Here is a 12,303-nt window from a genome sequence, read left to right on the forward strand (position 1 = left end):
AGACAAGCACAAATCAGCGGCACGAATCGCGGTATAATTAATAGCGACTGGTAAATACGATTATATCCTACATAGAGTAAATCCTGTATAGTGATTGGTTCAAGTAGCATCATGTGACCTAATATATTTCAACTATGATGTTGCGTGACGTCAGACCTCGATATATTTTTGGATATATCGAGGTCTGACGTCATTATTTCGCAAAACTGGATATCTAGCTAAACTCTCGGGCGCACTGGCCAGCGCGCTCTCTCTCCCGGGCAAGTCCCGCGATGCGTCGGCGCAGGCACTAATCTGCGTTCCGCTGAGCGCGGTGGCTCGGAGAAAAGTAGGTAATTCAACTCAAGTAACCGGACTTTGCAAGCTCAACACATAGATTTTGGTTGTAAATTATCAAAAGTAGGATATAAAACAGATATACCAGGCGTTTCATTCGAAAGCATAGTGGGAATTATTAATCCTCGGTTGGACTGGCAAAACTACTATATTTCCCTCGGGGCTTCGCCCCTCGGGAAAAATAGTAATTGCCAGACCAACCTCGGATAAATAATTCCACTATACTTTCTCAAAGCCTGATATATTTGTTTACTGTAAAGATGATGACGTCATCCAAGATGGCAACTTACGATGACCAACGAAGGAATCGAGGATGACTAAGTTTTTATCATCATTTGAAAGGAATTAGCGGTAACTGCGGTCTAAGGTACGATGTTTCTTAATTTTATATATTTTCTCGTAAGTTTGGATGTAATTATTTTTTCATAATGTGACATTTGATGTACCAAAAACGATCCGAAAATCGGGTTTCCGCCGAATGTTAGATCTAACGTTACTGCTGCATGCTGATACGGAACTCGGGGAGCTCCGGCCCGAAAAGCGGGCCGGAGCTCCTTGGGTTACGTACGTATCAGCTAGCCCAGATCTCCCTGGGTTAGCTGATACGTTGTCTTAATGTACGGGCCAACAACTCTTCAGTCTATGTATTGGTGAGTGGAGCCAACGCGGTTCAGCTGAACAACCAAAATACAGAGACTGAAGCTTTTGGTCTAGCGTTCTATGAGAAACACACAACTAACAGTTTTTCAAACCTAAGTCCTAATTGACTTCAAAGTCATCAATCACAACAAGGTAAGAAGCCACTTGGTCCTCCCCCCCCCTCCCCTAAATTTGAGGTGGGGGCAGACCCCCCCCCTCCTAATTATTATTATTATTATTATTTTTTTTTTTTTTTTTTTTTTTTGCTTGTCCAATTTTTTACCTGTGACATGTGTCCATCCCAAAATTAAAGGTGGACCCCCCCTAATTTTTTTTTTCTTGGACACTGTCCCGGCCCGCGATGAGTTTCAGTATTTTTGGAGGACACCTAGTGGCATCCCTGTATAAACGATGCTACTTCGCGGGATGTTCCTGAGAAACTCCCATTTGTTCCTGACAAATATGGTAAATGTTCCTGACAACCATCCCTTTAGGTTGGCATCTCTGGGAGAGTCTCCACCTTTGCACGCAAAGAACCGACTACACTATTTGTAAAAAAGTAGGGGGAAAACCCGGTGTAATGGTCCTCCTTCATCCCCCAATCAGTGATATCAGGAAGAGAGACCTGCAGGTCATAGTGATTAAGTTCACTTTTCACCTCCTAAACAAATAATGATAAGAAGAAAAAATAGTGAGAGGATTTGATCAGTTCCCTTATTTGCATATGTCCAGGGGCCTTTTGCAGAAAGAGTTGCAATCAAACGCAACTCAAAAAATCTTACGCAACTTGATTTTCAGCCAATGAAGCACCCGTATTCAGGATTTGCGCTTGATATTTTCCTTTGCATTTAAACGCAACTCTTTCTGCAACAGGCCCCTGGTTGTGCACACTTTTCTACTACATTGTGAAATTGAGTAGAAAAAAAGTAGGGGGAAACCCCGGTGTAATGGTCCACCTTCATCCCCCCAATCAGTGATATCAGGAGGAGAGACCTGCAGGTCATAGTGATTCAGTTCGCTTTTCACCTCCTAAACAAATAATGATAAGAAGAAAAAATCGTGAGAGGATTTGATCAGTTCCCTTATTTGCATATATCCAGGGGCCTTTTGCAGAAAGAGTTGCAATCAAACGCAACTCAAAAAAATCTTATGCAACTTGATTTTCAGCCAATGAAGCACCCGTATTCAGGATTTGCGCTTGATATTTTCACTTGCATTTAAACACAACTCTTTCTGCAACAGGCCCCTGGTTGTGCACATTTTTCTACTACATTGTGAAATTGAGTAGAAATTATGTCTATAAATAGTATGAGATAGCATTGACATGTAAATGTACTGTGGATCCATCCTCATCTAAAAACCATGGTCAGTCAGAACTTGTCATTAGTATCAGTTGTTAGTGAATTTGCCTGTGAGTTGTTATTTATTAGACTGGTCACATGTGATGTGATACATTTCAGCCTACATGTATCATATGATTATGATCTACTCATGTATCACCATTTAATATTAAAATCCTTGTATTTCCAATGAGCACCTGAAATGGCAGTAGAAATAAATAGAAAACTAGACTATTTATATTTAGTCTTGTTATTGTAGTGTTGTGTATATGTATATGTAAGTAGGACCAGCAAAGTATGCTTTATGACGTAATAGTTCTGGGTTCTACTGCTTGTTACATTTTTACGTGTAAATTTCATCTTGATTACGGGTCAGTGCTGACCCTTTGAGAAAGGAGCATTTGAACGATTATCAAAACGTTTGCCATGGCAAGAAAATAAGCATGTTTCCAATTATGTACAGTCAGACCGCAGGTCCCTATGCTAATGAGCAAAAAGGCCAGATTCATCCAAATCATCTCGTGGCTGAATCCTCCTCCTTGCAAAATCTCGTGATTCGTGAGATTTTCTTTCTCTAAGAATTTACCTGTTTTAACCTCAAGTTAAATGAAATATTATTACACCATCAGATAGAGTAAAAGTTACTCTTTCATTTTTGTCATTTATTTTGTATACAATATTTTGTTAAATAAGTAAATTTCTGGCCTGAAAATGTGCCTTAAAACTGAATTTTCTTCCTCTGTTTTCTTTTGCAAATTTTGCAAAACTTTTTATTTGAGCCTCAATGATATCTATGACCCCTGTTACATCTGAGAGATTCCCTACCTCGGGCCGGCCCGGGGCCTACCTCGGGTCGGAAAGAAATCAGATGTAAACATCCCAAACCTACCTCGGGCCACCTTTTAGCGAACCTACCCGAGACCACATCAAGAGGTAGTCTCGGGTAGGTATCGGGCCGGCCCCGGTCCACCGATTCGTAGATGTAAACGCACACAAGCTTTCAAACCTATCTCGGTCCGTTCGCCAGCTGTCAAATTATGTCATAGCGCCCTTTGGTGTCAGCAATCGGATACCGCTCGAAACCGTACCGATAGGGGAGGGAATGAACGCTGTGATGTAAACAGACCACATTTCGGACTCGGTCCGTTCGCGAAGCTAATCCACCAATAATCCAGTCAAGGTTGCAAGTGGACTCGGTCGGGTCTCGGGTAGGAAACTTTCAGATGTAACAGGGGCCTATATCACCATAAAGCTGAGCTTCTGTACTTTCTCACAATGCCAAACTTGATATGCGGCACCTTTTAATCGGGTCAAGATCACACTTTTCCCACCAAGGTACAAGACGAGATTTCTGAAATGTTGCACTTGCAAGAAATCCAGAGTTCTGATTGGCTGGATAAGGTTCACAGAACAACAGGCGCGGGATATTTGAGGAGATTACCACATGGGAAGTGTGACCTTCCCACGAACCCAGGCACTGGAACCGTTGGAATTTGCCATTGTGTGGTCTCTTTGACCAATCAGAGAGCAGTATTCTTGTTTTCAAGCTGCTTTATGTACCTGGCAAATGAAAAGTGTGATCTTGACCCGATTAAACCAATTCTTATTTTGAAACCTATATCATTTTAAAGCATACATATTCAGCTTTATCATGATATAAAAATCATTTGGGCTCAAACAAAAGTAAAGTGTGAAAATAGCAGCTTTTGTCAGGTGAAAATATTTATTTTGTAGCATATTTTAGATTAAAATTTTAACCTATATTACAAAATCTTTGAATAAATCCAAACACATGACCTGAAAGAATGATTCTTCTTCTTTACAATGGTACCAAATTCATGAAATTCGATGCACAATTAGAGCAGCAACGACCGAATGAAAAGAGGTGTTTTGGTCCGCATCAAGCTCATTAAATATGCAAAACATCTCAAGTCATGAATATCACTTGGATGAAAGAAGCCACTTTCTTGGGACCTGCAGTCTGACTGTGTAAATGTATACTTTTTAAGTTTTATAATCATTTCTTCTTTCTATATTTTTCAACACAAGAATGGAGTGTCTCATTATTACAAATTACAATCCATGATAGACTGTCCATTCCGTCCTACCTGTATGACATGTTTATGATTTTTCACTTTGATCCCAATGTTAAACTCTCTACATTTTGCTGACTTGTTTTTGTCTTTCAGCTTCTATTCCATCAAATTTCTATTCATGTTCAACCATAATCACATTTGCCCATCCCCTATCTGTAGTTTCTGCAAGTACGGTAGTCATCCTTTGTGAAAATGTAGAAATAAATGGTAGTATATTTTGATTTGTCTCTATCCTGTAGTGGAAATGTGTCTACAGTAAGGAAAAGGTGAGAGATTTAAAATTTGAAACAATTTTGTTCATTTTCATTTACACTGTTATTCCAATCAAATCATCAAAATTGGCAACCATTTATCTGAAATATTCACACACAGGCAATGTAAAATGAACTTATATTTTATAATTTTCTTTTGATATGATGTAAAATGATGACCTTCAGATTATCCAAAAGAAAATTTTACAAAACAATCAATAGTTTTCTCTTAAATTGAAATTAAGTAAAAAACAATATACAGTATGTGGTCCCATGTATAGATTTTTTTTAATGGTTTGGATTCTCCTATAAGGAGATGCATAAGAAAAAAATTTGTGGCTAATTATGTTCCACTTTTGTATTTATGAAATCCCATATGAGTTTTAATAGAAAAAATTGATCAAGATTTGAAATAGAGCCAATATCAATTTTTGGAAAATGTCCACTTTTGCTTGGAATTGCCCAAGAGTCTATTTTCTAATTATTTTAGAATTTGTAGAAATTGTAGAATGTGTTCTATTCACATATATTGTATGAGTATGGTATTCTCTAGTTCTGAAAAAGTTAACCCTGCGTGTCGGTAAATTTAGACCACATTTTTATGAAGTGACATTTGTCAACTAAGTCACCAAATAAATCCTGTAGTGAATATCAATCCCCAAAATAATTATGTTGTGAAATTTTTAAGAAAGTGGTGATATGAGTACTTGTACAATGAATGTCAATTAATTCTTTGGAATAAATAACATTTTTTAAAAATGTTGAATAAAAAGGCCAAGCATACATTATACATGTGATTAATGTTTGTTTAGTCTGCAATTAAACTTACAATGTAGGTTTAATTTGAGAATACAACCATCTACAATACATGTATGCTATACTGTATGATGTCAGTCTGTACACTGTACATTAAAAACTGGATGCAAGTCCTGGATACTGAAAGCAGAATTATATCATTTGATTTCATGCCCAAATTTAAACTTCCTGATTCATTTTTTTATACAATTTTGATCCTGCATGTTTGATATTATCAAGGATACGTCTTTTTTGTAATTCTCATGCTTGTTTCCATGGTATCATTGCAAAAAGTGGAGTTGTATGCATGAAATCCATCAAGCTTTTAAAAAAATTAGATTTCCTGTATACATAGTTATACATCATCAATATAAAAACAAGATAATACTACTTTGGACAGAATGGACTTTTGGAAACAAAATTGTAAATTTCTGTTATTTTTCCTCTTTTATTGATTTTATCAGTTTGAAAATTCAGAGTTGCAAAAATTGAACTGCAAAGTTGAAAATTTTGTTTTGTTTAGATTTTTTTCCTGTATTAGGGGGAAATGGCTCCCTTGCAACAATTTCGAAAAAAAAAGTAATTTTCATTTAATACATTGTATCCATGATGCTTTTTCTTTGAAGGTGACATCGCTTTCTGCAGACTCAAACTGGTTTCATATCAAACAGTTGGCTGCAGTTATTTCATGCTGTAGTTTCAGGCAACTTCGCTATGATACTGATACATGTAGTTAGCCCTATTATAAATTTACAGTCACATATATATTCCAGTATTACCTTGTAAGTTGTATGAGTGGATAAACTCCTGCATATATTTTATATAATAACTTCAATTTTGCATGAAAAAGCTGGGAAGGTATTTTGGAATAATGTACTTTATCACTGCATAGACATGTAGTCCTAATTCATTTTCAAGAAGTTCACATATATTTAGAGCTGTCAGTATTGTAGAAGAGCTGAGAGTGAGGTAAAAGAAGGAGCAAAGTGCGAGAGAGCAAATCAAGGGAGAGGGAAAGGGTTTGAGGGGTGTGAAGCTTTAAATTCAAGGTGAAATTGGAAGAAATCTCTCAGGTGGCTTTTTACAAAAAGTGACAATCTAGACTCCATTTTTATGTATTTTTCAAATTATCACATCACCAATAGGACAGTTTGTAAAGTCTTTGGATAATTGTCAACAAAATGAAAATTACATTATGTATACCAATTAATTGTTTATGAGCACTTGTATTTTTCTGCATTGAATGAAATGGGTTCCTGATAGCATGTTACAGTTTTTAATTATCCAGGGGGCCGTTTCATAAAGCTGTTCGTAAGTTAAGAGCGACTCTAAGAACGACTGGTGATCCTTTATTGTGGTAAATGGTATATTCATTGGCGATGGTTACGCGCGTAAGAAAGGATCACCAGTCGTTCTTAAAGTCGCTCTTAACTTACGAACAGCTTTATGAAACACCCACCTGTTCTGTAATTTTTCAAATGCATTTTTTAAAACATTTGCTCTTTTTTTTTTGCTTTTGCTTCTGCTCAAGTTGATTTTCATGAATTTTATCCCTTTTAGTGGAATATATATACAGTATGCTTGAAATATTAAACATTTGCTTTTCATATCATTGGCATTTATTTTTTAAATATTCCTTTTATAGTAGTTTTATCCCGTAAATACATCAATATTTCTGCACTTTAAGTGGTGTGCAGGGATAATATTGGGCGAGGAGGGAGGGGGTGGAAAAAGAAAGCAAGAGGGGGGGCAGAGATATTAATGGAGAGGTGATTTTTACCTGGTTACACCCTATTCATTCCCCTGATATTGATATTCCTGTTGTGCTTTAAAACAGTTTTGATCTTTCAAACTTACGTATAATCTGCATAGATAAAAATTAAACTTAACAATTTCAGGAACCCAGTAATGATTAAAAGGTAACTTATTATTTGAAAATTAACGGAGATGATATGCTAATTGATTTGGATAATGAATGTCACCCTTCAAGCTAAATCATTTCCAGCAACATTGAAATGTGTAAGGAGCCATAAAGGGCATAAATGTCCTGAATGATATGGTGAGCAGGAATGTACAAGGGAAATAGAAATAATTGCTCTGAAAATGTCAAGAATAATAGGATTGCGGAGAGGCCATGCAAATTACTGGTAGGTCTTATACAAAATGAAATTTGGAATGAATAGAATGAGAAAAACAGCCCCTGTAAATTTACCCGCCCCTGCAGCTATTATCTTTTTACTCTCATTTCAGTAAGTTCTATCACTGGATGTCACCCATGAAAATTTGTATGTATACATAGATAAAAATCTGTGTTTCATTTTGTTTTTTGCTGCTCCCCCTTTAATACAGTTTTCCCAGTCTTGAAGAGCTTGTGTTTCACATGTTAAGCCAAGGGGATGGAACCATCTCAGTCAGTACATTCTTCGATGTAAGTCAACATTTTGCTTTGGTTTCTTGAACAATTTTTCAATGATGTAAAGCATATAAACAGGTTTTTGTCTCACCTGCATAGCAGAGTGAGACTATAGGCGCCGCTTTTCCGACGGCGGCGGCGACGGCGGCGGCGGCGGCGGCGGCGACGGCGGCGGCGGCGTCAACACCAAATCTTAACCTGAGGTTAAGTTTTTGAAATGACAGCATAACTTAGAAAGTATATGGACCTAGTTCATGAAACTTGGCCATAAGGTTAATCAAGTATTACTCAACATCCTGCCTGAGTTTCATGTCACATGACCAAGGTCAAAGGTCATTTAGGGTCAATGAACTTAGACCATGTTGGGGGAATCAACATCAAAATCTTAACCTAAGGTTAAGTTTTTGAAATGTCATCATAACTTAGAAAATATATGGACCTAGTTCATGAAACTTATACATAAGGTTAATCAAGTATCACTGAACATCCTGCATGAGTTTCACGTCACATGACCAAGGTCAAAGGTCATTTAGGGTCAATGAACTTTGGCCGAATTGGGGGTATCTGTTGAATTACAGCCATAAATTTGAAAGTGTGTTGGTCTAGTTCATAAAACTTGGACATAATAGTAATCAAGTATCACTGAACATCCTGTGCGAGTTTCAGGTCACATGATCAAGGTCAAAGGTCATTTAGGGTCAATGAACTTTGGCCAAATTGGGGTATTTGTTGAATTACAGCCATAAATTTGAAAGTGTGTTGGTCTAGTTCATAAAACTTGGACATAATAGTAATCAAGTATCACTGAACATCCTGTGCGAGTTTCAGGTCACATGATCAAGGTCAAAGGTCATGTAAGGTCAAAGAACTTTGGCCACGTTGGGGGTATTTGTTGAATTACAGCCATAAATTTGAAAGTGTGTTGGTCTAGTTCATAAAACTTGGACATAATAGTAATCAAGTATCACTGAACATCCTGTGCGAGTTTCAAGTCACATGACCAAGGTCAAAGGTCATTTAGGGTCAATGAACTTAGACCATGTTGGGGGAATCAACATCAAAATCTTAACCTAAGGTTAAGTTTTTGAAATGTCATCATAACTTTGAATGTTTATGGATCTGATTCATGAAACTTGGACATAATAGTAATCAAGTATTACTGAACATCCTGTGCAAGTTTCAGGTCACATGATCAAGGTCAAAGGTCATTTAGGGTCAATGAACTTTGGCCAAATTGGGGTATTTGTTGAATTACAGCCATAAATTTGAAAGTGTGTTGGTCTAGTTCATAAAACTTGGACATAATAGTAATCAAGTATCACTGAACATCCTGTGCGAGTTTCAGGTCACATGATCAAGGTCAAAGGTCATGTAAGGTCAAAGAACTCTGGCCACGTTGGGGGTATTTGTTGAATTGCCATCATATCTCTATAAGTGTATTGGTCTAGTTCATAAAACGTGGAAATAAGAGTAACCAAGTATCACTGAACATCTTGTGCGAGTTATAGTAGTTTTCAAAATCAGCACTGCTGCTATATTGAATCGCGTGATGCAGGTGAGACGGCCAGAGGCATTCCACTTGTTATTCCTTTAGTGGTGATTTGATTTTCTTACTACTGTGTTTAACTAGTGTTGTTATGATGTTGTTTTCTGTATTGGTCGAGTACTGGTATCATTAAAAAAAGAATATCAATTGCATTTCTGTCTTTGCCAGGCTCTTCAAAGTAAAGGCTTGACTTTGAATGACCCAAGACTAAAGGAATCGATGGATAAATTCCGTACAAAACATCTTCCTCAGTTTCCAGAGAGAATAGGAGATAAACACCTTACTGCTGATGAATTCAAGGAGTAAGTCTTCCTTCAATAATATATCTATAAATAGGGGAATGAAGATGATGGTGGTGGTTGTGGTAATGATCACCATGATGGTGACAGTATTGATGGCTATGTTGTTGGCAATGGAGATGGGTTGAAATTGATGCTGATAAGAGATCATGGTGTGATGATGATGTTGATGATGATGGTGATGATTAGGCCCAAGTCATGATACATTTCTATAGCCTTTCTTCAAATTTATTTTAGTTACTCATGCATGAAGTTTGTATTATTGAATTGCACCAGATGAAAAAGATTCTCCATTTAAAGCTTTACAATATTCATTTGTTGATTATAAGATTTGCGATTGATGTGATGAACATAAATAGCTCTTGTTTTTTTTTTTTTTTTTTGGGGGGGGGTGTTGCATAGTATAGCTCATATGTTGTTCATGGTTCCATGGTTATGTAAGTATTGAGCATTTCTTGAACTGTATAGCTCTTGAGTCATCCAGCATCTTTTAATAGCTTATATACACTGTATTAAAAGAGACATCTATTTTCTATTCATATAGGTGCGTACAAGACAATATTGTCTTAATTGGCCGTGCCCTTCAGAACAAATTAATCATCCCAGACTTTCCAGAGTTTGCTGCTACTATTCAAGAAACATTTTTAGAAGCAAGGAATAATGAATCTGGAGAGGTGAGAACATTTGTTACCATCATCATCATTATTTTATTCATCATCATCATCACCCACCACCATCATCATCACCCACCACCATCATCACCATCTTCATCATCATCTTATTCATGATGAATATCAACATTGTCATTTCCCTCGTAAATTCTGAATGGAAACTCTGATCAATATTTTCCTAGCATAGCATAGTATTTTGATGTGAAGAACTGATACTACACAATGTAATGACCAAGCAGGTAATTAGTTATAACTATATTGTGTAGGAACAGAGGTAATACATCAACATTTATATGCACAAGTACATGTATATCAATACATTTCAGCTATTTGACAGCCTCTCTCTACCTCTAGATTGCAGACTACATCCCTCAGTTAGCTCGTCAGGACCCCAACTCCTGGGGAGTGAGTATCTGTACCGTTGATGGTCAGCGCTGCTCCTTTGGAGACACTACAGACCCATTCTCCTTTCAATCAAGCAGTAAGGCACCTGCTTACGCTCTTGCCTCTACCCTCATGGGATCTGATTTCGTCCACAGACACATCGGATTCGAACCCAGCGGACAATCATTCAATGCCTTGTTCCTCAATAATAACAGTAAGTTTCATGTAAAAATAAATAGTATATGTGAAAAATCATTGAAAAAGATAATTTCTTGTAGATTTAAAAACATGTAAGTTGACATTTTTATAATAACGCAAAAGGCAACATGGCTACTTTATTTAGTTGTGAAATTAAGGAGAGACCACCTAGGGCTTGTTACAAAAAGGTTAGCGATTAATCATACGCTTGAGTTTCACAATGTATCACACATTGAAGACAATGCAATCAATTGTAAAAAAAAAAATGTGTTACAATGATTGCTAACCTTTGTATTACTGGCCCCATAAGGTTTCCCTATTGTTTGGCCTACCATTTAGCCACTGTTCACTGATTGCTACTCATTTAAAAATAAAATTAATGTCATGGATACACTTCAGTAATTATTTGTGATATGATAGATATGTTTCAAAGCAAAACAATTGAGACATCTCTGTATAGAGTTATACATTATTATAGTGTAATGCATGAAGTATAAAATGTCTGTAGTGATTTCGTTGTAAAAAGTTTTTTTTCTGATTTTCAGATATGCCTCATAATCCCATGTTGAACTCTGGTGCCATAGTGACCGCTGCCCTCATCAAGGTTTGTAATGATCAAGTTTATACCTATTTTTTAACAGCATAGCAGCATGTATGATTGAGAAATACCCTCCTGTGAGTTAGTGCTCTATTTATTAGAGTGGGAGAAGTTTGATAATGATAATATTATGCAGGGCTTGCTAAAATGAAAGGTTACCCTGAGTAAATAAAATGTCATTTAATATTCAATGCAACAGATTGATATCATTTCAGTTTGCTCTCTGTGTACTTTTATTCATTTGAGTCAGATTACTTTTTAACATGCCACCCAAATTCTAAATCTATAGGTGCTTTGTAGTTTCTTTTGTGCCAATCAGTGGCTGCAGCATATTAAACCTAAGGGGTTAGGGGGTAAGGGTCCCCCCCCCCTGCTTCATGGATAAGTCCAAATCATGAAAAGATTTTGGCGCGATGTCTCATGACGTTTTTCTTTGTAGTCTCGAGCAACTTTACGCCCGGGTTGTTTGGGTTAAGAGTAAGTTCTTTTATATTGTTCTTGTTTTAGATTTGTTTGAACTCTGTTTTTATTCTCTTTATGTTCTATAGCCTGAACTAACTGCAGCTGATAGATTTGATTTTATCATGTCAAAGTTTAGAGAAGCAGCTGGAGGAGAGATTGTTGGCTTCAGCAATGCCACGTAAGTTTGATAAATCATCCTTTATTTCATCCCAGTATTAAAGCCTTTCTTCTATGGAACTTCATCTCTTCATGATAGGTTGTACAGCTCAGTTTGT

General features: G+C 36.8%; 1 protein-coding gene across 6 annotated transcripts in view; it reads left to right on the forward strand.

Moving 5' to 3' along the window:
• Nucleotides 1–12,303, forward strand: part of LOC129256143 (glutaminase kidney isoform, mitochondrial-like) — a 59,379-nt gene that overhangs the window by 24,755 nt on the left and 22,321 nt on the right. Inside the window, exons 1-8 of one of the 6 annotated variants that reach the window (XM_064108977.1) lie at nucleotides 605–703; nucleotides 976–1,128; nucleotides 7,807–7,885; nucleotides 9,585–9,718; nucleotides 10,260–10,389; nucleotides 10,741–10,984; nucleotides 11,514–11,572; nucleotides 12,115–12,206. In XM_064108977.1, the coding sequence (XP_063965047.1) occupies nucleotides 7,838–7,885; nucleotides 9,585–9,718; nucleotides 10,260–10,389; nucleotides 10,741–10,984; nucleotides 11,514–11,572; nucleotides 12,115–12,206 (707 nt within the window). In that variant the 5' untranslated portion in view covers nucleotides 605–703; nucleotides 976–1,128; nucleotides 7,807–7,837. Of the gene's footprint in view, nucleotides 1–604; nucleotides 704–975; nucleotides 1,129–4,650; nucleotides 4,678–7,806; nucleotides 7,886–9,584; nucleotides 9,719–10,259; nucleotides 10,390–10,740; nucleotides 10,985–11,513; nucleotides 11,573–12,114; nucleotides 12,207–12,303 lie in introns of those variants that run through there. The other 5 variants (XM_064108931.1, XM_064109036.1, XM_054894419.2 and 2 more) reach the window with 5 other exon arrangements.

The sequence above is a fragment of the Lytechinus pictus genome, chromosome 1 (assembly GCF_037042905.1).
Source record: "Lytechinus pictus isolate F3 Inbred chromosome 1, Lp3.0, whole genome shotgun sequence".
In the NCBI taxonomy this organism is placed as follows: Eukaryota; Metazoa; Echinodermata; class Echinoidea; order Temnopleuroida; family Toxopneustidae; genus Lytechinus; species Lytechinus pictus.